Raw genomic sequence first — 27,753 nt, 5'->3', positions numbered from 1 at the left:
ATATTGTATGCTTTGGTAAAAACTGTCATCTCTCAATATATTACAGCATGTGCAGTGACATTGACAAAAAAGTGATTGCTTTAGCTCCAAAGTGGTCACATCCTGTAGGATTCCTTGTCCTTCTTCTAACTTATGTGAGAGGGCAGACCATTTTTTGTTTTGTTGTGTTTTGGGAGTTTTAACTCACCAAACTTACGCTTGTGCTATGAGGCGCGACGTAGTGGAGGGCTCCTGATTGGCCACCAAGGGAATCTTTTATGTACGGTGAAATCTCGACAGACAGGTGTTTTCGCTTTTCATCTCCATATGACAAGCAGCCTCACCTGCCAGAATCAAACTCTTGTCCTTAGGCGCAGCAGCACAACAGACTAAGATGGATGGCAACAAATACTTCGGTGGAGTGTAAATTGTTTAATTACATTTAGAAACTTTTCTCGTTTCAGTCAACTCTTGTTATCGCTGTTGATGTGTGCAATGTGTTAGCAAGTCCAAAGTAAGAGTTACCTGCCAACTTGTTTTTTTTTTTTTTTCTATAATTGGAACTATTAGCAAGAAACAGTATCTCAAGGTTCAACTCTGGCACTGTGAAAACTTTTTTTTGTTTTACATATACTTGGTAAGAACTTCACTGGGATTAAAGACAACTGGGCGAGTTGCAACACATTCATGTAGCAAAAAAAAAAACACTGCATGAAGCGACAAAAACAAGAAAGCACAGAAACAAATGCTCGTCTTTGTTCTCCCTTGTCTTAAAGGCCAACTAGAGCGAAAATTTTGACCTCTTGAAGACGCCATTATTGTATTCTGACGAATTTTGGCTTGCTGGCGGACTGGGCTGGCAAGAATGTCACGTAACTGTTTGCACGATCCACCAGTGATGTTCCGTACTGGAGAGGAAAATTCCCATTGATAGGTTCAGAAATTTCCTATTTTTAGCATTTTCCCCCCCAAGGTTTCTCAAGAATTTCCTGCGAAATTCCCTGCATTCTCTTTCTGCAGCTGGTAGATCTTTACGTGGATTCCTGTTCGATGTTGGGCATTAGGCAGCACCACCCATGTCTACTTTACGTAGCCTTCCGGACATAGTCACTGTTCAGAGAATCAGAGTTTGAGTGAACTAAATTCTACTACATTTGCCGCTCAGCAGCATTTCATGTTTTGTACCAAACAACATGCTTACTATGCATACTAAAGATCTAAATGAAAAAAAAATGCTTGTATGAAAAAAAAACAAGACGTTGTTGGGTAATTGAGGTAATTTCTGCTCAGCGCCGGGACTGCCAGTGCCATCTCTTGTTGACAGCACGCAGACTAAGGCACACCCGAAATACTTTTTTGTTTATTGTGCAAAAATACATGCGAAGCAGGCTTCAGCCGTCGCTGCATCACACTTTACTAGCTCTTTTTCGTGGAGTATTCTTCCCTCTATGCTCCCTCCTGTTTTATAAAGTGATTTGGAAGCAGTCTTGGATGCTTGTGGCTTGGGGGAGCATGACTGTGAATATTTGAACATAAATCTGACGAAGTGTTAAGGGAAAATTTTAAAAGAAAACAAAGTAATAAATGATGCGAGGCCTAATTTACTGGCTTTTTTTTTTCCTTTTACTCCACGACTCCTAAAATTTCATGCATCTATTAAAAGTATAGACAACTGGTTTTTGTCGAGTGTATTTTCTCTTGCTCATATGAAAGCCAGCGTTTTATATAGTTTGGTAACCAGAGGCAATTTATAAACAAATTGGTGGAAATCATTTTAATTTGGCACAAAACTTTCCAAAATCTGAAGGTTGGCAGTTTTGTTGCATACAAACCTGGCACTACATTACGTGTCTTGGTCGCGTGACCTGCAAACCTAGCAGCTACTGAAACTGCTGAAACATTTATTCACTTATTGAAAATCTTTTAACACAACTATTTGTATGCTCAAATTGTATATGTATTTTTAAACATTCTTTTGGAAATTTTAAAGACATGCTGCTGCGTCGCTGCTGGGTGGCTCTCAGTGTGGCTAACTGAACATCTATGCCCGGAATCAACAGCAGCGTTCAATAAACAGACCTAGTGAAGGAGCTTCCTGCTTGCGTTGTACGTTGTTTGACGACTCTGCCTGAGTCAGGGGTCTTCCGTCTGCCAAAATATTCGTTTTCAGTTCCCAAAAACACCAATGGCTGCTTAAAAAGAAAAAGAACACACTCAGGGAGAATCATGCTGCCAACCTCCACAGCATGGAGCCATCATTCTACCTCTCGTCCAACCCAACAGATGCTGCCTCGGTGCAAAATAGAGTATGTCAAACTAGGCCATCAAAACATACTGCTGGCTGCTTTTAGTGATTAAAAAGAACACATAAAGGTATATAAAAACCTTCAATTCAGAATTTTTTTTAGCTGGGGTCAATTTTTTTAATACCGCTTTTCATCTCGAATACAGACAAAAGTGTCTTGCCACGTAACTGTATGTCATGGTTGCCGGTATTAATTTTGGGAGGACACGTACGGCTTGTAGATCTAAAAAATTTCAATTTAAGATGTTGCGTTGAGGTGTTTTAAATGATTCCCTTTCATTTGGGATAGAGAGATACAGTACTCGACAAAAATCGGTTGTCTGTCCCTTAAAGATTAGGCCAAAATTACAGCCGAAAATTCGCCGCACAGAACATCACTGCAATCTGCCAGCAGGTGCAGTTTAGTTTGCTACGGAGCTGTTCTAAACGCTTTTAATTTATTAACCAGGCATTTTACAGGAATACCAGTCACGGTGCAGTTGATTTGGTGGGGAAAATAAGTTCGGCCGAGGTATAATTTTGCCGCAGTTAACCTTTACTTGCTTCAGGCAAGGCAGTTTTTCTCCAACATGACTGCTTTACAGTGCTTGATAGGCTCTTAGCGGTCAGTAAGGAAAGTGTAGAACATTGGTTAAAAAAATTGATCACATATTTATTGAAGGTTTTAGGATGCCATCTGCTTAGTTGGCAAGTGGGGCTGCATTTTTGACAGATGTGGTGACCTTTCGCATAACACTGCTGCTTTAGCTAAAGTTTCCGTCGTGTCTGGTCTTTCCAGCATTGTATTTATGGGCTACCTGATGGAGTATCAGCAACAGCTGGAGCCGTCTTATGACCCCACTTCGCCGCACATTCCAGAAAACCACTGCATCAAGGGCCTGCCCCAAGTGAGTGAGCGGTTTTGACACGATACCACGGTCTCAAGTGTTGCGGGAAGGGAACGACCAGGGAGGGGTTTATCGCAGGGGTTGAGGGCGGTGTACTAGGCTTGATATGATTTCAGCACCGTGGTCAGTTACTTCCACCTGAAATTCAGATGAGGTAGCTGCTCTGATTTTTGTATAAGCCGCGGTTGTAGAATTGTGTTGAAGCATGAGCCAGTTAACTGCTTTTAGTTTTGCGTGTGCCTGTGTGTATTCTCTCCCCCTTTTTACCTGTCCATACACCCCTATTTCTAGTAATGCGCGAAAACTGACTACACCAAATGCCCGTGCACTGATGCCAAAGGGGCCCAGGTGAGCCTTTTGAGCCTCTCCGTCTCCCACCCTTCCTGTTTGGGCTTCTCTGCAGTGACAGGAAGCGAGGCAGTGAAGCGTGGGCAAGCTGGGTGAAGAAACGTCGACCTGTCAGCATGATGAATCCATTGTGCATTGTTGGGCCAGGCGTTACTCAACTCATTGCTGTTTTCTGTTTACTAGTTTTGGCGTGACCAGTGAAACCATTCTAGCCTCTCAATTTTGAAATGGTGGTGGGAAGGAGGAGAGCAGAAGTACTTATTTTTTTCGTATGCCCGACTGCACATGTTCCCTGCAGAAGTTCCTTTGTGGGCTGGCTGAGTGGTGTATTTTAACACGTGTCATTTAAGTGCTGGTTGAGTTCTTCTTTACATTTGCAGATCTACAAGGACTGTACGATACTACTTAACCGATGCCCCCGTCTCTTTTTCACGCAGATTACAATGGCCATTCTAAAGCCCCCCAAAAAGGCCCGCTACGCACGATATTTGACGGGGCACCCAGCGATTGATGATCCACTGTCGGAGGTATGGCTGTCGTTCTACTGGATCAAATGTTGTTATTATTTTTTTTTTCACTGGGTTGACCCTATCGACCGTGGTGCCGTATATTTTGGACATGAACCGAAAGTCTTCTAGCAATCTGAGAACAATACCAAATGAGCTAGTTTTGCTGGGAAATAGTTCTTCAAGGAAAGCCACTGACGATATCAATCACTATTGTTCGTTTTTTGCTGAAACTGAATGCTAGAGAAGAAGGCATTGAAGTAAAGGCCAAACTGATGTCAGGGCGGCCCCAGGGACTGAAATCCGAGTTTTCTAAAATTGCTGTAAATCCAAAAATACTTGCACCACCAGCCCTATTTTTTGTATGTGGGCTCACTACTTCTCCAAATTTTATAAAAACAAGCAACAAATTTTTTTTGCTGTAAATTTATATTTTCGTTGCCTAATGACCTAACTAGATGTCATGCTTATAAATCACTAATAACTTGCATCGCAAGCTCAATTTGTTTGTTTGTAAGGTTGAAGGGTTCAAATGAGAGGTGTGCACGGGCCCAGGCTTACTCGAGCTTACCCGAAAGCCCGGGCCCGGGCCGGCCCGCGGGCCGGGCTCAGGCCACCCGACTTACTTTTCCCCCAAGCTGGACTCTGGCCGAAATGTAAATGCTTCAGACGGGCCGGGCCGTCCTGACAGCCCGGGCTGGCCTGGCACAGTGAAGCAATACTAATTAAGGTTTTCTATGATATCACAGAAACTACATGGTGCTGGCGCGGTAAAAACACGGATCAGGACTTGTTATGTTTAATTGGGGTTGTTTTGCCCGTTTAATGTTGGTTTTGCCTGTTATCATTTCCCGTATGATGCATTTTACCACCTTGAGGTAGTTTTCGCTTCCAAACGTGCCCCAATCAGGCGCAGGCCCCTACAGTATTTGGGTTGGAAACACGCAGCAGGGCTGGGCCGGGCCGGGGCCGGGCCAGTCCTGGGCCATAAGGTTAAGGTCTTGGGCTGGCCCGGGCCGGTCGGCCTTCTTTGTCGGGTCGGGCCGGGCCTACTGCGATAAGCACCGGGGCTGGGCTCAGGCCCAAATTTTTGGCACGTGCACAGCTGTAGTCCAAAGATTAGGGAAAACATACAGAAAAAAATTTTTCATAGGAAGAAAAGATACATGGCTGAAAGGGTTAATGTTCCAAGCTGCATGTGTGTGTGTTTTTGTTTATAATGGCAAAAATATTACATTACATTATAGTATATACCAGAAATTAAGCAGATGCTAAAATGCTATTCACAAAGTAGTTCAAACCTCTCTTCAGTTCAACCTTTTCTCTCAATGTCAATGGGTTTACCAGTCGGGCTTGCATGTTTGTTGCTGTTTTGAAAGCGGTATAATTGGGTGATGCAATATTGCCAACAAGAACCTGCATTTTTTTCTGCTGAGTGAACTGTGTGTCTTTTTCCCTCTTCTTTTTTCATAGGTACTGAATTACATCCTGCGCGACTATGTGTACACCTGGTATCTTGACCTCTCGAATGATGAGGCCTTCACGGATCACATCCGAGACCTCGTCCACCAAGTGGTCATCAATCTCTCGTCTAGGTACTGTGCGCATTAAGAGCGGAAACTGTTTTTCTTTGTCATGTGGCATTTTTCTGTGCCAAGTCTGATTTCCCACAGAACTTTGCTTGCAAGTTGTCAGCGTTGCAGGCTGTAATCTCGCAGATGTTTGACAATAGGAGGCTTACAGGGGCTACGCCACTTGCTGATGGGACCCATTGGCAGCCTGCAGCTGTGTATGTATAGGAACTATACCCATTTTAGCAAGTCTGGGGTCTTCTTGCAAGCATAAGAGCATTTTCCTGAAGCAAGAGCGAGAAGACAAAAAAACCAAAAACAATTGGTGGTCCATTTAGACCTGCTAAAAACACAAAGGGAACCATTAGAACCATTTGCATTTCTAATTGGTTCCAATTGAACCAGTTCCAATTCAACCATTTGTGTTTTTGGCAGGTCCAAATGGACCTCCAATTGTTTTTTACGACTGGGTTTAAACCTGCTAGGTTTTAACTGCCAGGTCTGGAAATTAATGATGCCATATTTGTGAACAGTAGCTGCCTTATGCATTTGACGAAGTTTGCATGACAGAAATTGAAACACAAAGGACTTCTGAAAATTCATTATTTTTAGCAGATTTTTTCCTAATTCACATGTATTGGGGGGGCTTTTATCAAAACAATATTATGGCATTTTTTGCATTTTAGCATCGTGTCCAAACTGTCATCTTGCTACAAATAATGTTCACTACCTATCGTTTCACTTCCTCTGTATTCTGTAGTACAGAACCTTTACTGTGCAGTAATTTTTACGAAATACTGCGGTACTAGGCTAGGAAAAATTTAGAACCACTGCAGCGGGTGCACATCTTGCTGTAGCACAGCGGAAACATGTTACGATGTAAACCATCCTAGTTGAATATGGTGGGTTCTGTTAAACTTTTCACATTAAACTGCAATACCATGGTATATGTTCAAAGAGCAAAAAAAAATTGTTTGAATTTTTGTAAGTCCAGATTAAGAGAGCCTGAGTTGGACAAGACATCACGATTATTTCGTGCATTTGCTTGTCAAATGCGGCTCTGTTATCGGTGTTTCTTCTTGAGTGTTGCCAGTGTTTTCTTCTCATGGTTTTTTATATTCGCTGCCTGAGAACGACGCTTCCTGTGACAAGGATATTGACACTTTTTTCATTTTTCCGCATGACTCGCAGGGCCAAGGGGGTGGACTGGGTCCAGTACCTCACCATTCAGCTAGTCGATGACTTTGCCTCTCATTTGCGCCTCTTCCGCCAAGCACAGACGAGGCTTAAACATAAAAAGGATGATGGTGAGAGCCTGTGGGGTTGTCTGACACGAAACTGCATGCCCTTGGATTTAAAATGGCTAGCACTAAGCCTAAAATGCTTAATGAAAGCCCAGTGGGAATTGCCCGTCAATGCCCATCGTAGTAAAAGCTTTCTTTTGGTTTATTTTCATCTGATGTTGTGAAAGGCATTTTGTTTACTTAGAAACACTTATTAAAAAAAGGGGTATACAGTTATTCGAAATTTTCGGAGCTAATCGAATAGGTCTTACTAGAACTTGATTTCCATTCAGTTCAGGGATTTTTATGTTCTGTGTCTTCGTGTAGTAACTGCGGTCTATGCACTAGCAATCCACGTTGACGTGCCAAGTGGGGCAGCTCATGTTGTCAGTGTACAGTGGCATCTTATCATGAAATCGCACGAAGCTTCATCTTTGGACGATTATTTGGGCACATTACACGAATATAAGCATGGGTCAACCACTAAGCCTATTGTGACCCCAAAACTAACCATCTTGAGAATGAATGTCGCACGCACTCGATGGGTCGTACATCAGCTGACGTACAGTGAAACGCAAATGCATGTTATTCTAGTCTGCTTTTTTCCCGCCCGCATTTACCGTCTTCAGAGACCGTAACGCTTTTAAAAGGTATTGGGTATTATGGATGCTTGATTACTTGAATGTAGGTACCAATACAAAATATATATATATATATATATAGCTTCTCCATAATGTGTTTCATAAAATGCGTATAGTTAGTTTCTGAATAATCATATTCGCAATTGCAATACCAAGTATTTGGGTTTGCAACTTATCGACATAATTCGTGAATATGCTTGCGAGAGTGTTAACTCTTTCGTGACTGCGGAAAAATGGCCGATTTTGAGTGCTTCCACGAAACATTTTTTTTCTCTTGAGCTACTCAACACATTTAGCAATGCTAGCTATGCATGAAATTGTAGCTTATAGATTGCTCTTTCAAAAACATACCAGCAGTTTAGTGAAAGATACCATTATTTGCAGTTTATTGGTCAAATAAACAAACAAATGCACTAAAATATATACGCAGTGCATATGGGCGGTTTTACTTAGCCTAAAAATTTTTTTAGGAATTCTGAGATATACAAGTTGTTTCTACATTCCTAAGCTATAATTAAATATATACATCAACGCTATGCACCAAGTTACAGATTTTTGCAGGCCCACCAACCTAGCGGCCCTGACAGCTGTGCCACGCTGCGAAGCAACTCGAGATTAAGTCGGTCTCTCTAAAATATGCATCTGAGCATACCTGTTCACGTTCTGACACAAAATCCTTATCACTTCAGCGGTAAAAAGCAAAAAAAAAAATTCCAGCGCTCTTGAGAAGCGGCACGCGTTGCTCCACAGTGTTAATCTGTCACGAGTGCTAGGCTATCTTGAAAGTGATAACGCGATACGGCGCGATGCGTTTGGCAAAATATCCCTGCCGCACAATGTCTAGTCCCTATACATGAAGGTAAAATCGCAATCATCAGATAGGAAGCAGGTTTTATTTATAAATACAGCAAGAAGTCAAAAACTAACCTTACCTGTCAGCACCTGTCGCGGTCTGCGGCCGTTGATTGGGAGCGTCTACATCAGAACTAAAATCTGACGAATAGACACTGTTGCTGCAGTTACCACTGCTGCTTTGGTAAAAAAAAGCAGCAGCAGCAGCGGCCAAAGTCCCTGAAAGAGCTGTCCGCCTTAGCGGAGCGCGCAGAAAAACAGGACTCCATTTTCACCTAGCTTGCCGCTACTTGGGTTCAAATTTCACTCCCGACACTGCCTACGTTCGCAAAATAGAAACATAAATAATCAAATGTAAAAATGAGTTTTCAGTAAATACGCCAGGTAGCATTAGTTGTGCGCAAAGCGCCGTTTTTAGCTTTCGTGAGAGGTTTGAAAATCATCGTCCACTTGTGAACGATGGCCTATGGCGTGGTCACAAAAGAGTTAAACGCGCTTTGTTTCACCATTATGCTGTTAATGTCAGAAGTTCTAAAAATAAGTGCAGGTCACCATGGACAGCGGTTTAATTGCAGCCTTGACGCTACAACACTGCGTATCTTATCCATATTTTGCTTGCCTTGCCCTAGAATGCAGTGCTTTGACAAAGCTAATAATATTTTTTAATGTCATCGTTGTCCAAGATCTGCTCTTGATGGGCAGGCTTACTTATGCTTATCCCATTTTGTTTCCAAGCGAATAAGCTTTCGTTCTTTTTTTTTTTTTTTCAGGATCAGTGCAGTATGCATAAATTATATTTCTTATTTTTGTTAAGGCTGTTTATTTATGCTCATATTTATGACTTTGTTATGTTTAAATGTTTACAAATTTACATGAACACAGGCTTTTACTAAAAGGAATTTTTTCACTTAAGTTCTCAAAGCAACAAAAAAATAAAAATAACCACTCACTAAAGCACGGTTCCTCAAAGTGGGTTCCACAGAACCTATGGGTTCCGCAGGCTCCTCCCCGGGGTTCCGGGAGCCACGGATAAATTTTCCCTGGTTCCGCATTCGCCAAGTCACTTAGGTGGCAAACCCGAGGTGCAGTTGATCTAAGGAACCTTCATTACTCACTCCGGAGTGTCAATAAGCGCATCTCAGTGCATAAGAGAAACGCGGGAGCTGCGGAGTAAATCCAGAAAACGAGCCGCGCGATTAAGCTATCGCACTTGAATCTTGGAGGCCTTATGTTAACCCCATACGCATTTCTCCTATTTGAAGACAGGTGCTGCTAACGCGCTCGCGTAATGTCGAGGGCAGGCATTCTCGACACTAGCCTATCTCGAAAATAAGCACAGGAATCGGCTGAATCCAGCAGCCGACACGCGGCTGGCCATGAGTGGGACTGAACCTCGCAACAGTTTGTTAGTGCAAGGAAAGCAAGTTCAGTTGCATGTCAGTGAATAAATTTTTTATACATATACCCTTGCTTTTGAATTTATTGCACATGACATGTAGCTAGAACCTAATGAAAAATGCTTCCATGAAAGCGGAGAGGGGAGGGGGTTCCTTGGCACTTAATGAAGCTTATCAGGGTTCCCTGGGACCAACATGCTTGAGAACCCCTGCACCGAAGAGAAGAATCGTCGATTATACATACATTGAAAATATGCTTCTACTTCCACCTTTTTAAAAAAGCTCTCACTTCTTTTTGCAGCGGATGTGTTTTGTTGTGGGTGTGTGTACTGATATTACTCAAAACGTAAAAGACGTCTTTTAAAATGCCCAGTCCTGTCGTCATTGTAATTTACTTGAGGTTTGTGCTATTTCAAACGAAGCACAGGGCACAGCTGTGCAGGAGAAATAATTTTTAAGCGCCCGCCCTTAGTTCGAATTATGCCTGAGCTGTTGTCTCCAACGATGCCCAAGCATTGCTTCCTCAAGTGTTTTACAAATCATTGTGCCATTGCTATCGTAACTGGCATTGTGCATCCAGTGACCGAATGCTGTCGTAGCTGTTTGTGTACGAAGTGAAAACACACCACGCTTCTCAAAGCATGCACTCGTGCCTTTCCCGACGCATTTGCAGATCTTGGTGGGAAGAGCCCCGATTTGCTTACGTTGTTCTTCAGTTTGGAAACCACCATGGAGCGTAGCATGTGCCGTGATCTAGTCTGCATTTCCAAGGAACGGGAGATGGGTGAGCATGGGCTTCCCTTTGGAAATAGTACAAACATGTTGCGGTCATAAAGTGCTTCGTTTTTCTTGTCATCAACCATGCGCGCTGTGCTGCTCTGCTTGTCAGGGCACTTCATACTGTGGAAACCCTTTGCGGGCACTCTGCGAATGTTTGTTTGCGAGCCGCCGTGCCGATAACGATACTGATCGTGAGCCAGGCCGACGCTGTTTGTAGCTGATCACGAAAAGCTGGGGGCCAAGATCTCTGCTTTGCTCCACATTGGGGTGTCAACTGTAATGGAATAGCATTGAAAGTGATTGTCCGTAGACATTCAAGATCAGGTCAATATAAAGAACAAAGTTCTCTTGTAGGCAGACTTATCTAACTTAGATTGAGGGTAGTATGCACGTTTCTCGCTTTTAAAAGTCAAGGGTTGCGGTGTGTGGAAAGACTATCTGATAAGAGGCCCGAGTGTGAGTGATGCAAGGGGTTTTCCGAAATAGCAGCCGTCACCAAGCGAGCGGCACAGCTTACGTTGTGTAAATAACGGCTCGTGACTACATTTTTTGAGCAAAGGAGAAAGATATTGTGTGAGTGATTTTTTTTTTTTGTATTTTGCACTTGTCTACGCACTGATTATTGTTGTTACCCTCCCCTTCCTATTTTATACCTGCAGCAGAAAAAGCTGGTTCCTACTAAAAGCCTCCTGGTTTCAAAGGGCTGTTATCAAAGCTTTTACAATGACCAGAGGCTCATTCCAAAGCTTTTTAAGCTCCTGAAACAGGAAAGTTAAGAAAGTGGGGCATTTTTCTTTCAATGAAAACCCTTTAGTAATAAGATTGTTGCAGCAGTGGTCACAGGCTAAATTGTCGCTGGCTTAGTAATCAAACAGGGTGTCTGGTTTTCAACAAACGTGCAGTAGTCTTCGTATCAGTGCGTGATTGTGGCGCACTGTTCCTGCAGAGTACCTCCAGCAAGTCGGAGAAGTGCTTCTCTACCTGCTCCTGCCCCCGGATGACTTCCAAAACAAAGTGATGAGGATATTCCTGCGGGTAGGTCAACTTTTTCAGGCAGCCCTGTGCGTGTGTGGTTGCGTGCGCCTGCATGTGTACATTTGCTGCTCTTTGTGCTTTGAGCAGCTGTGCTTTACAGGGGTGGACATATTTTCTGCGGGCATAGTTTTGTGGGAGGGAGAAAGGGAGGGAGGGAGGGGGAGAGAGAGAGAGAGTTTTTGTGCGGATATCACTGTTCTTCTGCTCATTTTTCGTTATGGTCTTGTTTTCTTTATTGTTGCAGGAACTCCTTGTGAATACAGTGCTCCTCCCAGTGATAGACCTTGTATCTGACCCTGACTATGTAAACCAGACCATTGTTTGGATGGTGAGTGTGTCTCCGGCTATCAGTCAATTCTTGAACCTCGCACCTTCTTCACAGTTTAGGTACACTGATGTATTCTGCATGAAAGCTTTGGCGGAATTGCATTGCACACTGCAAGAGAACCAGCGCCAGAAGTCAGTTCACTGGAGCCAAGGGAAAACGAACAAGTGAACCCTAACTTGCGACTTAAGTTTTGTTGCATGTGAAGTATTTGTACTTACATGGTACGCAATGAATATAGATAGGGTAGTGGAAAATTCCCTGAAACAGTATGGAAAACAACACTAGACAAATGTGGAGAATATTAGATGGGGACTGTGTAAAAATTATCGATATGCGAATCACAGCTTTCAAAACCACATCTTATTTGGAGGGCAGTGCCTGAAAATCAGTTCTTTCAGCATCAAACTGGAAAGTGTGCTCTCGACATGTGCCTGAAACTGCTGAGAGGAATCTGCGTAAAAGCTTCTAAACACTTTTGTTAGCCTTGGGAGCAGCTTAGCATATTTGCTCATAGTGAGAGGAAGCTTGCATGCCAGTAGGCTTTCCCTTGTCCCCTGAATTGTTTTTCTTTCTTATCATTTGCAGTGCTCTAATAACATTCCCACTAGCGATGAATTTTTGACTGTATTAAAATGCACGGACAACATCAGCGAGTTGGAAGCCGTGCAAGAAATCGTCCTCCAGGAGATCGCTGTACAGAGGTCGAAGGACTCCGGAGGAAATGATGGTGAGGCACCTGTATCATGAATATACCATATTCTCGTGCTTATAACATGCACCAATACCTGACAACTTTAAAAGGGAAGTTGGGGTGGCAACAACCTTAATACATGATGCGTCTTGATGCCTGCATTGTCACAGTTCCCAACGGGACATACTCGTGCATAAAGCCTTTTTTTTTTATGAACATTGAAAAAACTTAATTGCACATTGCATTGTTTGAGGAATATGTGGGCATATTTTTTTTGTATTCCTTCAACCTGCAACTTGGGGGCGCAAATCATACGCGCTTAATTAAATACAGTACGTGAAAAAACACTAAGTGTGCCACCAGCTGAAGTTTGGTTCTGCCTTAGACGTGCAGGCAAGACTGCTACCAAATACTTGTTTACCGTATTTACTCGCATAATCCTCACACTTTTTTTTCGGAAAAGTCAGTGAAAAGATAGGGGTGCGAGAATTATGCGGGGAAAAAAAATCCGGTGCACAGTGTTGCCAATTTGCCTTCTGCCAGCCCGCTAAATATAGCGGTCGTTTTTTTGTATATGTAAGCTCAGTGTTGCCAACAGCAGCTATTTCTTTTTATTTTATTATTTACAACGTAAACAGTCTCCCGTCGATCAGCGATCATGATTGCTGCCTTTGCTTTCTGGCGCGCGCCCTATCATGTGCGTGCCCTACTCCACTAACGCACGTTGAAGTCGGTGACGCCAGGTGACGCCGAAGTGCCTGCCTGCGGCGCGGTTGCCGTGTTCGATCACGTACTCTATCGTTTTCAATTTGAAAGCGGCAGTGTAGCTGGCGTTCTTCGCCATGGCGAAGCGGCACCAAGCACAAAACAAAGCGATCAAAAAGTTCTCAAAATGGCAGCGAGCTATCCACCACTGACGCGAGTGACTCAATAGAGAGTTTTAGCATAGCGTGCTCCGTCCGCTAACGCTACGGCGGTGGGTAGCGGGGCGCGACTGGGGAGAGCAAATTCGTCACGGTGGGGTGGATTACTTCGGCGCAGCCTGCCTTCGCCATGCCCGCTCTTTCCCTCCGCTGAGGGGTAACCTCCTCGCACTCCCCCCGCGCGCATGCGCAGTCTGGTCCCGCTACCCGCTAACCTTAGCGTAGCGTACGGGAGCCGCTATGCTAAAACTCTCTATTGACTGCTGCCGCTCAATGACGGGACCACGACGGCGACATGACGACACGACAGCGGGCTGCGCGAACATTGTCTACTTGCGCGCACGCGAAACATGCGCGAAACCGGCTCAAGGACAGTGTGAGTAGCGTGTTAGGGCGCCTGTTAGGGAGTAGCCATGCAGGTTGTTAGGGCGCCTGGATGGCCTTGGATACACAGCGCTCTCCGCCGAACGGAGAGGCGGCGAGGAAGGGTGCGCGTTGGAGAGCGCATGCACCATGTGGGTTTCGCGAGCAGGCAACTTTCGCCGCTGCAAAGTTGGGGGTGTGAGGATTATGCGAGGAACCAAAAAATCCAAGTTTTGGTGGCTCACATTAGGGGTGCGAGGATTACGCGAGTGCGAGGATTACGCGAGTAAATACGGTATTTTATCTGTTTGTTGTTCTTTTTTTTTTTTTTTTTTTTTTTTGCTACGAGCTCATGGTATTTACCTTTGGACAAATGACTTGTTTCTACAACAATACTTTTTCCCCATGGGGCACCTTGAGCAATCTTGGTGTCAGTGAGTGGGGCTGTGCTTAAAACTGGGGCGAGAAGTTTTAAAGGGAAGAGTTTTAAACATTGAATGGTGGCCACCAGCAGCACGTGGCCCCAACCTAATTACCAGCACAAAGACAACAAGCATAAATACTGGTATTTTCACAGCAGAAGCATTCAACGTATTGACAACAGTACAACACATAGCACAAACAAAAACACAACAATCAGTTATCCTTACAGACTCGTTAAGAGTTGTCACAGCATTACAAAGAGTGACCCTGAACGAAGTCATTAAAGCTGTAATGACAGCCTATGTTCAGGAATTGATGATATTACTAGTGTGCCGGGTTCTTCGACGACACTATGGCACATGAAGCAACTAAATGGCAGACCAGGCTGCAGCGGTGGCTGACGCTTACAGTTACTGTAAGATTCCACAACATCTCTCACTATCTTTAGCAGATCAACCAGTGTTTATGGACAAACATTTATAACCTGTCATGCTGGATTTTCAACAATTATCTCTTGCGGCAACCTCAGACCCTCTCAGTGCTGATGGTTCATTCATGGGCACTGGGGCCTCACTCACAAAGCATGCCTTGAAGTTGCAGGCACCTTTCACGTCTTGGCTGTTGTCAACTTCATCCATCTTTATTACCATCCTCACGTTTTAGATCAGGGGCCTTCTACGTTCATATATTAGCGTTTTTTTTTGTTATGTCATACTGATGCTATACATACTTTAAACACAAACACAATACACTGAATGGTTACTTAACATATTTCTGGCGCTCTTTGCCCTTGGATGCACGTAGCCATAAATGCACACACTCGTCTTGTGAAAAACTACCCGAAAACGCCTGTGTGTACGAGACTTCAGTGCACGTTAAAGATCTGCCATCGTAGATGCCTTTCTGGGACAGTCGTAGGTGCATAAGTGCAAGCTCTTGTGCTGGGGCGTCATTTTGTGGAAACCATGTGGTAACGGAGTTCTCCTGCTGGCTAATGAAGTGTTTACCCCCCTTGTGGTGCAGACACGGTGATCAAGAAGCAGCTGAACAGCCTGCAGTATGTAAAAAAGGTTGTGGAGGCCAGGCTGCAACGGCTGAACGATGGGAGCCTGGACACGGACTCAACAGGCCTGCCCTCGGTGAGTGGGAGCCGCACGTCGTCCTGGTCTCAGCAGAAACCCATTGAAATGTCTTGTGTCTGGGAAATCCTTCCTCTTCAAGCTGACTATGGAGGTAACTGTGTGTTTGCCTCACTCATTTTTTGTCTTCCTTCCTGCCTTAGCAAATTGATTGGAAGAAGTTGACAGCACCGGGGGTGGAGCTGTTCCAACTGCCATTTGATGTTGTCCTGGCAAACAACATTGCTCTATCCTATTTCATGGGTACGTTGGACCTGTTTTCAACTCTCCGTGTACTTACGAGTAGCGGTACTTTTCTTAGAAATCTAAAAAAAAAAAGTAAACACATTTGTCTAAATAAACAGGTTATTGTGCTGTAGAAGGATATTTACCATTCCCAGTGGTTCTTTAGAAAATGGAAAACTTGAAAAGGTGGTGAAAAGGAGAAGGGTGGGAAATACAGTCGAATCCCGCTACAACGAAATTGACGGGACGTGCGAAAAATTTCGTTGAAGCGAAAATTCGTTGAGGCGAAATCTGCCCCAACACACCACGGAAAGGCCAGAAAAATAGTCCCGTACGTTTCCGCAACATTGGCAGCATAATACAATGTTTAGAAAAAGGAGTGACGCGCCATAACTCATGTTTATTCGGATAACAAACATACCAATGGTTATCTGTTTTTTCACTGCACCCAAAGAACGCGTTTACGGAGGGGGGTGAAGATATGCAGGCGCAAAACGTATCGCTGTACAACAAGGCGTGTCCACCGAGCTGATTACTTGCAGATAGCTGCTAGGCCGTCGGAAGCCCCCCTCTCGCTCGTGGCAGGAGCAGTGCCGTTATCTTATCCTCCGACAATGCACGGCAGCTACTGACCTTGGCAGGCAAGACGCGCGCGCTTGCATTTAACATGACCGCGCGCTCGCGACTAAGATAGGATGACTAGGCTTCAAGACCAAACACGCAAACATGACTTTTGCTCTTGGCTATGAAGAATGGTTGAAGGAAAACGGCAAGGACAGCTGCTCACAACGCACACATGACGGTAGAGTGAACTAGCTTATTCTAGTTCACTCTAATGACGGCACCGCGCCAGCAGCGGAGCACATTCATGCAATTTCAACTGGATACGGATTGGCTGTAGCTCTGGGGCTCCGCCTTGGCGAAGCGGGCCTGCGCCTCGTGTAAAGACGGCCAGCCACATCGTTATCACCATCAAGCAATGGCGCGCGCCTGAGTTATTTTTTGTTTTGTTTTGGGTGGCGGTGTGTTCGCAACGCCCATGTTTTCGGTGAAACTAAGCGTCCTGAATGTATAAAAAGTTACAGATAGCTGGCGCGCTATGCTTATTTTATTGTAAAATAATTGTTCAAACCCAGCCCAAATCATCGAAAATTTCGTTGAAGCGAAAGCAAGCCTGACAAATGGTTCGTTGCGGCGAGGACTTTGTTGCATTGACTTCTATGGCTAGCTGACAGGGAATTGGAAATATTTCGTTGAAGCGGAAATTTCGTTGAAGCGGCGTTCGTTGTAGCGGGGTTCGACTGTAACACTTTTACACCCGCTTGCGCACGAGGACACTGACCGGGTAAGATGTACATAAAAGCGCCAATCTTCCCCTAGAATGGAGGTGCTCGATGAATACTACCTAGTACCTTACCTTTGTGCTGGACAATGTACATACTACAGTCGAACCCCACTACAACGAACGCCGCTTCAACGAAATTTCCGCTTCAACGAAATATTTCCAATTCCCCGTCAGCTAGCCATAGAAGTCAATGCAACAAAGTCCTCGCCACAACGAACCATTTGTCTGGCTTGCTTTCGCTTCAACGAAATTTTAGATGATTTGGGCTGGGTTCGAACAATTATTTTACAATAAAATAAGCATAGCGCCAGCTATCTAACTTTTTATACATTCAGGACGCTTAGTTTCACCGAAAACATGCGCGTTGCGACCACACCGCCACCCAAAACAAAACAAAAAATAACTCATAGGCGCACGCCATTGCTTGATGGTGATAACGATGTGGCTGGCCGTCTTTACACGAGGCGCAGGTATGGTGTACTAGAATGTAGTACACTGTAGCGCAGGCCCGCTTCGCCAAGGCGGAGCCCCAGAGCTACAGCCAATCCGTATCCAGTTGAAATTGCATGAATGTGCTCCGCTGCTGGCGCGGTGCCGTCATGTATGCGTTGTGAGCAGCTGTCCTTGCCGTTTTCCTTCTACCATTCTTCATAGCCAAGAGCAAAAATCATGTTTGCGTGTTTGGTCTTGAAGCCTAGTCATCCTATCTTAGTCGCGGGCGCGCGGTCATGTTAAATGCAAGCGCGCGCGTCTTGCCTGCCAAGGTCAGTAGCTGCCATGCCCTGTCGGAGGATAAGATAATGGCACTGCTCCTGCCACAAGCGAGAGGGGGGCTTCCGACGGCCTAGCAGTTATCTGCAAGTAATCAGCTCGGTGGGCATGCCTTGTTGTACAGCGATACGTTTTGCGCCTGCATATCTTCACCCCCCTCCGTAACGCGTTCTTTGGGTGGTGAAAAAACAGATAACCATTGGTATGTTTGTTATCCAAATAAACATGAGTTCTTGCGCGTCACTCCTTTTTCTAAACATTGTATTATGCTGCCAATGTTGCGGAAACGTACGGGGCTATTTTTCTGGCCTTTCCGTGGTGTGTTGGGGCAGATTTCGCCTTAACGAATTTTCGCTTCAACGAAATTTTTCGCACGTCCCATCAATTTCGTTGTAGCGGGATTCGACTGTAGGTACCTAATCTGCAAAAAAGATAGGGCTCTTAATTTTGCACAAAACACACATGCATGATGCATCGAACTTTGGTTTTTTTGTGTGTGCGATTATTGTACTATACAGCAGGAATCGCCAATTTTTGTGGCACATGTGCAATCCGGAGTTGTTTTTTCTTTTTATTCCAGAATTCATGACCAGTATTGGAGCTCAGAAGTACATTTCTTTCTATCTTCACGCTGAGGTAAGATAGCAATGGTTCAGACGACCTAATACAGTCTGGCGATTTGAGACCTCAACATTGCGCAACAAGGCGCCATTTTTTTTCCTGACCATAGAGTCTAGAATTAGCATTGTTAGCTAGTGAGGAAATCGGCAGTACCTGCACAAGCCTAGCAGGGCAGCTGATGGTTGTCAGCTTTATTGCTGTGTCTAGGTTGTGCAGGGCACTGCTTTGAATTTTTCAGCAGCTTACTAGTCAAGTTGCATAACCTCACAAGAAGTATTCAGTTGCTTTTACACAAGTTGAAACGTCTTTTTTTCCCCCTCTGCTAGGGCTTCAAGGTGTCGGCGGAGCAGCTACTTAGCCAAACCCACACGGAAGATAGGAACACAAGTCTGGAAAGTCTCAGAGAAGCTGCAACGAACATATACGAGACATACATCGCCGAAACGGTAAGGAAGATTCATGCTTGCATTGAAGCGTAGTTAAACGCCTTTTTGTTCAGCTTTGAACTTTGGGGGTGTGCCAGTTTTAAAGCGGGGGAGCTGGGAGGGTGAAAAAGCCCTTACCATACTTCTTGGTGCATACCAGCAGTTTTTTTTTATAAATCGAGACAAAAATGTTTTTGAAGAAACTTATCAGCAGATCGGTACGAAAATGTCTTTGAAAAAACATTATTTGTTGTGAAAGTCATTTCAAATTTCTTTATCTCTTCCCTTCATTGAGTTACGAGTATTCTCTTATTTCTACTACCGTGTTTTTACAGCCTTTCTGTTACCGCCCTGGTGAACCATCGGTTGCTAGTTCTCCTCACTGCATGCCTAGCACAACTCCATTTCTTTCTTTTCTTAGTTTCGAGCTAGGATGTCTCCCACCTGAGTCTGCTCCCTACTCCAAAACGCCTGTGTCCTGTCTCCAAGTGTTACCCCCGTCATTCCTGTTTCCATAGGTAGTTGGGACAAGCTAAGTTTTCTTTCCAGGTGCCTAGCAAGTCCCCAAGTTTCTGCCCAGTAAATCTTTGTTCGTTGTTTGGGTTTTGTTAGCTGGTGAAAAAAAACTCTTTGCTCTTTGGTGCTCGGCGGGGCTGGCAAATCAAGGAGGAGTTTGAAATTGATAATTGGGAATTAAAATGATGGAAAAACTATATAAAATGTATTTACAGCTTGAAGATTGTAACCATTGCAGTCTTACTGATCGACTGCTCTGCAGTTACGGCTTAAATCTAAAAGTCTGTATGTGCGTTGTACAGAGGCTCGCTGTTCCACTTCAAATGTTACAGCCCACTCTTCCCACTGCACATCTCGCACAAGCAGCAAGAACTTCGTACAATACTTGCAGTGCTACAAATAGGGTCTATCAGTTTCACCTTGTAGGGTAATCCGATTGTGGGGTCGCATGTATGTATGCGCAGTATGTACACACACGCATGCATGTACAAATTCATTGCATGCATTTTTTTATTGGTTTATTGCAGTTCTACAGTGATACCATGCTGTAGCACAACAACTGCTGGCATATCTGAGGATGCATGTGTGGGTCTGTTGGTAGCTGTTCATTTTTTCCTTTTTCAAGCACCAATACATGAGCCATTTCTTTGCTTTCAAATGTCCAGGCCACATCCAGGATCGTCGTCGACGAGGTGCTGGCAAAGAAGTTGCTACGCAAGCTGAGGGTCGAAACACCAGACGAGTTCTGGTTTGATGACATTCAGCAAAAGGTACTCACTTTGAATCCACTGCTGTCTTGAGTTTTGCTACTGTTGGTCACTTTCAAGGAGTTCCCTTGTGCTTTCAACAAATATTTCGCTTGGTGTAGCACCGATCAAAATGTACTTAGACTACTTATGGCTAAAATAATTTTGCTGAGGTGTCATTTTCTCATCCTTTATTTCTAAAGTCCTCTAAAATGCAAAAGTTCACTGCAAATTTTTTTTAGTACCAATTAGGGGAGTGCAGAGTGCAAAAGTGCAAGCACGCTGACCAGACAAGATTATTTCCAAAGCAGTATAGATTTTTAATTGAACATTAAATCTGACAACTCAGAACCTGTTCACTGCGTTTGCTCTTTGCCTAGAAAGTTTTCCAGCTCAGTAACAGGGGTGGAAATGCTCTCGTGCACAGCTTGTTACGAAAGTCATTGTTTGAGGTTGGTTAATCGCTGCTGTGATGATGATTTGCCTTTGTCATAGAATGTGTGCTAAGAAACTTGGTGGTATTTTCCTTTTCCTGAAGAAAGAATTGAAGGGTAGTTGCTGTTGCGGAAATTTAGGATTGCCCCAGAGTTTGTTCCCTGCTTTTTTTCTCTTCCTCTCATCTAGAGGTCTGTAGATGAGCAAGTTAGAGCAAGTTAGATGATAGTTTTTGGGAGGCTGTGAAAAGCACTTGGAACAGTCGCATGCCATCTTACTCACCTGTACCTTACTCACCAGTGGTCGAATTCCTCGGTCAGCTGCTATTTTAGTCTAGCATTGACAGGCAATGCTGGTTCCCCTCTCAGTTCTTTGAGCTCCTCTGTTCAACGTGTCGAGCACTAGGTGTTGGTACACTGCAACCCCTTGTTCACTCAAACACCTGCCATGCCGTTGCAGGTGGCACAAATCATGCAAGAGGAGCAGCACTTTCCCAGCTTCATGAAGTCTGAGGGCTACATAAAGCTGCTCGCCGAGCTCGACCTCCTCAAAGATTTCGGCTCCAAGTCGGACGAAGAAGGTAGTGTTGTGCACCCGACCCCAAAGTTTGGCTTTGATGGTTCCGTATATTGTGTCAGAAATACACAAAGCATCCACACTTGTGCTTGCATGTGGATGCCTTCTGAGTCTCTGCATAGGATAAAAAAAAAAGTTGGCACAGCTTGCGCTAGTGATGCAAAGCTTTAGAAACAGCAGAGCTGGTGGCCTCTTTCCTTTTGTCGGAGACCCAGCTGCTGCACCTGACATGGATTTCAGAACTTTCCGCTGAAAGTTCTGCATGACTGGCATGCCTGGATATATTTGTGTCCGCAGCCTTTCATATCGCTCCCAAAGTGGACCGCATTAGCATGCTCTAGAACCCACGGCAACCGGCGTCTGTTTGTGAACTCGGCGTCTGTGCTCCCCACTTCAGGCGTGAATGCACGTGAACTGATGAGGAGAACAGCACGCTAGAGATCACGCTACAAATGCTGGGCAGAGTGTTCTCGAAGGTTGAGTTGACCGATGCTCACATGCGCTCGGTATTCTTAGCAGCAGAGCTGTTGTAGCTGACCGTAATGTGTGGTGTGTAACACGTTAAAAATACCAAGAAAATTCCGAGCGCTCGTCAGCACATGCCTTGCAGTGGCCGCCGGTTGCCCCCTCTCACACAGTGGCTTTAGCGAGGGAAAAAAAAAAAAAAAAAAAAAAAAAAAAAGCTGAATACTTTGAGGAGCGAGAAAATGCCAAGTGCTTGTGAGCACGTGCCTCGCAGCAACTGCCAATTGTCCCCGGCTCGCGCAGCAGCTTTAGCAAAACAAAAAACAAAAAAATATCTGGCAAACATCTTGAGGAGTGCCTCGCTTCGCCTAGCAACCAACAATGCCATAGCTGACGCAGCACCTGCTCCACAAAACCTCGACGCGACTCCAGGAACGCCGCGCATGTGTCGTGCGTGTACACGCCGCCGCTGCGCCCCTGCTGTCGTCAAGCTCTACCGCACATGTAATGCTTGACATGAGTAACACGACGATATTGATGCATATACCGATGACTACTACTAGCACACTGCAAAGCGAAACAATTGCAAACTTGTACGAACGCGGAGTGATGTATCCTTCAGTGCTGACATACAAAGAAATCCTGCAGTTTCGCTATGGTTCAAGCCTTGTGTGACTTAGTGCAAGATTCGCCGGGTGTTTTTTTTTTTTTTTCCCCGAGCTTCTTATGTGGCGCAAGCCCACACGCACGCCTCGATGGTGCCGAGCACTCCTCACGGGGCACACGCTGACATGCGCTTGGCTGGGCTGAGTTTTATGGTAATACTCCATGGCGAACTGTAGGCTTAAAACAGCTCTGCTGTTGAAAACAAGTAAAGCATGGCGTCGGTCTAGTTGGGGGAATATCGTTGGGAAAGGTTGCGCTGGGGACTTTTCAGAGAAATGGACGAGAAAAAAGGCGTACACTTTGTCATCTTTGCAACAGAGCTGTCTTCGTGACAAAGCGTACGCTTTTGTCGTGTCCGTTTCTGTGAGAAGCCTTAAGTGCTATCCTTTCAAACCAAGCGTAGGAGAGGCCAACAAGTTGAGACCCGTCAGTCTGTGGGTGCAGAATAAGAACTTAGTGCAGATAGCATCTGTGTCTATGCAATTAGGAGCCATCAGTTCATTGATGTTTGTTCTGTGGTGCTGTTTGCCTTTGCAGATTCCTTCAGTGGGGCCAAGTCTGCAGGGAGTGGGGTACGTTGCTTTCTTTTTTTGACGCTTATTGAGTGACCCAAGTTTGGTTACACCTTTGAGGGGGGGGGGTCAGTGCCTCATATGCAGTGCTGCAGTGCTATTGTAACATTACAGGACGACTGTGGCAGTCTCAACTCCCTGGAGCAGGATGACGAGCCGATAGAGTTCCTCAACAAGGACATGCCCTCCGTGCCTGCCGACACAATGGAGGTCACCACCAACAGCAAGGGGGCCCCCCTGGAGGTGTTCCTCATGGCCAACATCTACAACACAGGTTTGTGGGGACAACCACACTGTCCTTAAATTTGTGCTGCGTTCCATTCGCTGTTCCTGGTAAGCAGTTGGTATCAATGGTGTCGAGATATAACTGGAGGTATCCGTGACAGATTTATGAATACTTTTGGCCATATTCTGAGTTTGTCCTCACTCAATGTGTGAAATATACCGCTTAGTGGAAGATACCGCTGTGCTTTTACATGCGAAAACTGCCGTCGAGGATCTCCTCGACTGGAGGCTCAAATGGAGGAGGAGTTCAGAGTACCAGGGATTGATTCATTCAAGCAGGGAATGTGAGTGCAAAAGCCGGGTCGCGCAGCGTCTACTGAAGTCTGTTTCAAAAGAAATCTCTCAGCTCTTTCCGGTGAGCTTTAGTGCGTAATGTGACCGTCATTCTAGTCTGCATCCGTTTCCCTGCGTTATTGATTTATTGGGAAACAGGCACGTGGCAAGCAAACTTTATTTCAGGCATGGATCTCCGCGTTTTTTTTTTTTTTTTTTCTTTTGGTTGTTGGTTGGGGCATGTCTTGCTAAGTGAAAAATAGTGTGAATAACTCCCACCTAGCAGCAGTGTTAAAAGCCAAAAAGGAGTTCCCTCTTCTTGGGATGGAAACCATTTGGCAATCATCCCTCTAGTCATCTTTAAGAGCCTTTTCGCTGCACTTGCCACATTTGCCACTGAGACATTTTAAAAATCTGAAGGGCTGCTTTTATAAGTTCTACTTACATAATTCTCTTGGGTTTTTTCTTTTTCTTGCATGAAAAAGTTTTTTTTTTTTTTTTTTTTTTTTTTTTTTTTCGAGGCATTTCAAACATGTAAAAAGTAGCCTTTCGGAGATTGTCTATGCATTTCAACTCGCAGACAAGGAAAGAAAATTGCAGGAAGCAGTTATCTTCCCATGCCGAATGAAAATCGCCATCGGCCCATCGCATGCACTCTCCTTTTTCCCTCTTAGCAAGCTGGCCTGGCTTGTAACTAACCTTAGTATTGATTGCTCATGTAACCCTTTTGATTGCAACGGCTAATCAGACATGTTCAATTCAAATGTGCCACCCTCTCCGCTTACACTTTAAAATATGGTCATATTTTCGAGGCATTGGTAAAATGAGTTTCCTTTCCTTATGGAATTTCCTTTCCTTTACAATGAGTAAAATGAGTTTCCTTTCCTTTACACTAGGACAAACCAAAGAGGAAAATTAAAAAATTTTAGTGGTTAAAAAAATTGTTGGCAGCAACAGGCCTAAAGGACCCATCCCTGGATAAGTCTGATGAGTCTTTGCTCTAGAAAAAAGCTTTTTATTTTCTGGCCTCAGTGTGAATTGAACAATGCAATGCTTTCTTAGCGTATTCACTTCACGTTTAGGCCACTGTCACTGTTTTTAGAGGTATTGCCGAGAAGAATGGGTCGTCAGCTCTGGTGAGAAGAAAGCAAAACCTGTCACCTCCACAGATTGCTAGTGACGAGGGGTGGACTTCTGACGCGGGGCTTCGGCGATGAGAATGAGACAGAGCCTTGAATTGAAAAACAACCAAAGAGAGAAATTCATGCCAAAATTCGAGGTACTGCACAGGCACAAAACGGGAACATAAGTGAGAGGTAACACAAAATAACATAAAATAACACAAATACAAGCAAAGCAAATACTACAGAAATAGTAGTATAAACAAGGAGAGTTAACAAATGTTATAATGTAGCAAAGTTAACTAAAACGTTAATAGTTCGGTGCATATGTAAGAGACGCAAGTCCTACAATATTCACCGACTGGGCCAATGATACACTGCTGTCTCAGAGGCAAAGTGGCTACCTTGGAGGGGTTGTTCAGGTGTAGGCCAAGCTGTCTAATGACGAATTTGGAGATTTAGAAAGCCAGGAGCACACTGGGGCCTTCAAAGACGTGGGTTGTCGATGGCGATTCACGCATGGGCAAAACTCACTGTGGCATCCCGACATTCCAGTGAGACTGTGTGGTCTCGGCACGGGCAGGCTTTTATAGCCACGCTAATGCGGAACAAGAAAAACAACATACAAAACGCCTGCCGCAGTCGGACTGTCTGTCTTCCTCCTTTCCTCTTTCTCAAATCATTGCTTGCTCAACACAGTGAAGGTTATGCAGTTTCTGGGAAAGGGCTCGAAGTTTCTCATTTCTGCAGAGCGGCGGGGGTTTATTTTGCTATCTACTTTGTTAGTGATCTGTCACGCATCAATGCACCGCTTCTTTTTCGTATCGTGGGCGACCAAATGACGAGTCAAAAAACGCACTAGGAACGGGAATGCTCTAGAGGCCTCCCAGGGAGTACAATGGAAACTCTCAATAAATCAAGCGGCTGTACAACAATATCAGGCACTGTACGCATGAGTTTGTGACAGCCACCCGCATCTTGACGTTGCAAAAGCAAAATGGGATTGAATAAAATAAACCTTCTCTTTTTGCGGATACGACCGTGGTTGGTCTGTGGACCATAACCTTGTGCCCTTTCTTTCCCAGGCATAGTCCGTGAGGCAAACACGTCGTACGCCCTGTACGCCATTTCCGTGACCCGTCGGGATCCACAGTCGTCTGGGGAGGAACGTTGGTGCGTCTTCAGGAGGTACAGCGACTTTGACGACTTCCACATTCTTGTCCTGGAGAAGGTAAGCCGCTTGCGCTACCTGGAACACTCTGCTGTGTGGTGCACTAGTGCACTAACAGCTCTGCGAGACACTGAATGATCAATAATTGTCGGTACACTGTGCAAAGATTTTGCTTGCATGCTTACAAATGTGACTCTCCAACTCGGCTGTTATTTCCCTTTTGTTTAGATTGCCTTAACTTGTCATTCCCCAATAATAATTATGAAAGTAAAGCTGTAACTGGGATTTAGACTAGGTGTGGCTGTCTTTCGGCAGCTGCGGAAGTAGAACTTATTTCTAAGCAGCTGTATTTTAAATATCGGTTTGCAGCTACCCACACTGAGCCTTGTTTGAGCACTGCCGTGCAGAAAACTTTGTCTTGTTTTGCGAATTTTGTTTTACATATCTTTTATTAGAATGTCTTGAAGTTATTCACGTTTAGCACTGATTTTCTTTTGTTGTAAATGGAAGAGAGTATATTACTGCAATAGCTCTTTCAATGATGACCTCCCCCCCCCCCCCCCCCCCCCCCCCCTCCTTAGATTTTCTGTCCGCAAAAATTTGCACTATAGTACAGCCTCTTCAGTATGTTCCATGCTGATACATTGCTTACGATTGAAAACAAAAAAAACTTTTTAACAAGCTGCTGTTCCTGGCCGTAATGTTTGTGGGGTCATCAGAAAACCCCAGGTCATAGTTACTCCCACTACTTACTGTGCACATGAGCACGTGCCTCACAAGGAGCACCCAGCGTTGTCCAGGCTTGGGCATAGTGCTTTTAAAAAAACACCAAGAAAACAGTTCACGCGTGTCCGCGCCTCAAGGGCGGAGCACAAAACAGCTCTCACTACAGGCGCCCAGGTCACGAAGCTGGTTGCCGCCGGTTCTAGTGCGTGCTGAGGCGTTCCACTTTGGAAGAAATGTGAAAGCCTGTAGTTGTAACGATCCGGGCCCGCCAGTCATGCATGAGGAAGATGACGATATAGATGGATATGACGATGACCACAGTTGAACCCCGCAATAATGAGTCCGTCAGAAAAAGCAAAAAGTTCACTTTTGCGGGAATTTCGTGGCTGCGAGAATGAAACAAACAACAGGAAAATCGCCCGCAAACCAAAACTTTCCAAAAGTCTGTTATATTACATCACGTGCCTTACCTTGCCGTGACTTCGCAGCTCACTTCTCGCACAACAAGAAGTGTTTCATTCACTGCTAGTCCTGCGTGCCTAAGAACAACCGAATTGTGTTGTTACAAAACATCCATGTTACAAAACGCATACAGAACATCTCGTGGGTTCACCTTCTCTGTATGTTTTTCTCCTTGGCCCTCCGCACCGAGTATGTCCGAGCATGCATGTGAAGTCCAGCTTCTTCTGTTGGCAAACTTTACCAGAGAGTAGCACCTCGTTGTTCCATTGCTGTCTGTAAAACTAAGTGAGCCCCGCTTTGTTGACTCCCAGAAAGGCCGCAGCCGTCAGTTGCGTTCTGTGTTTCTGGATGGTAGAGTGAGCTGCAGGCTGTTCCAAATTCATCGGTGCTATCCTCCCTTCCTCCACTTGGGCCACATGGTGGCTGCCTTATCTTATAGCGATTAGAGCTTCTGCTTTTGGGCTGGCGGAGGCATCGTATTGAGAGCAAATCCTGACGATTACCGCACAGAGACAAGGAAGGCACGCGTGCTGCTCAGTGGTAGCCAGCTAGCGTAGCCAAAGCCGTGCCACGAGTCACCCGTGTGTTTCCCCCTGGTGGTGTTGCTGCGTGGCTGCTTCCACGGCCGCCTGGTGCACGGTATTTTTCGTAAACAGATATGGCAGTGGCCGTGCAAGCGTGCTGTGGCACAAGTTTTTGCACTTTGAGTCCAAAGAAAATGCATTTGAGCACTTTTTGGACTCTGTTAGCCTCAGAAGATGGGTGGATAAAATTCTGGCCGGATTTACAGCGAACTTCATTAATGTAGGATCACTTTCCAAAAACATTATGTTGCTATGAGAGATGAAATACAAGGGCTTCTATGGTCGTTTGCTGGGGGTCTGGAAATATTTCGTTGCCG

At 44.8% G+C, this 27,753-nt stretch overlaps 1 protein-coding gene across 1 annotated transcript in view; it reads left to right on the top strand.

Moving 5' to 3' along the window:
* The window catches only part of LOC144169377 (sorting nexin-13-like), a 55,051-nt gene that overhangs the window by 2,765 nt on the left and 24,533 nt on the right, over positions 1-27,753 (top strand). The window contains exons 3-19 of the mRNA XM_077698497.1: positions 3,063-3,171; positions 3,957-4,046; positions 5,499-5,620; positions 6,788-6,903; positions 10,443-10,553; positions 11,496-11,584; positions 11,829-11,912; positions 12,498-12,639; positions 15,336-15,451; positions 15,595-15,694; positions 18,373-18,428; positions 18,740-18,859; positions 20,020-20,124; positions 20,995-21,115; positions 22,780-22,814; positions 22,929-23,088; positions 25,579-25,724. Coding sequence (XP_077554623.1) covers positions 3,063-3,171; positions 3,957-4,046; positions 5,499-5,620; positions 6,788-6,903; positions 10,443-10,553; positions 11,496-11,584; positions 11,829-11,912; positions 12,498-12,639; positions 15,336-15,451; positions 15,595-15,694; positions 18,373-18,428; positions 18,740-18,859; positions 20,020-20,124; positions 20,995-21,115; positions 22,780-22,814; positions 22,929-23,088; positions 25,579-25,724 — 1,822 coding nt within the window. The remainder of the gene's footprint in view (positions 1-3,062; positions 3,172-3,956; positions 4,047-5,498; positions 5,621-6,787; positions 6,904-10,442; positions 10,554-11,495; positions 11,585-11,828; positions 11,913-12,497; positions 12,640-15,335; positions 15,452-15,594; positions 15,695-18,372; positions 18,429-18,739; positions 18,860-20,019; positions 20,125-20,994; positions 21,116-22,779; positions 22,815-22,928; positions 23,089-25,578; positions 25,725-27,753) is intronic.

This window comes from Haemaphysalis longicornis, unplaced genomic scaffold (assembly GCF_048455015.1).
Source record: "Haemaphysalis longicornis isolate Haplotype H1 unplaced genomic scaffold, Haemaphysalis longicornis Haplotype H1 scaffold_2, whole genome shotgun sequence".
In the NCBI taxonomy this organism is placed as follows: Eukaryota; Metazoa; Arthropoda; class Arachnida; order Ixodida; family Ixodidae; genus Haemaphysalis; species Haemaphysalis longicornis.
This window is presented reverse-complemented; position numbering and strand designations above follow the sequence as displayed.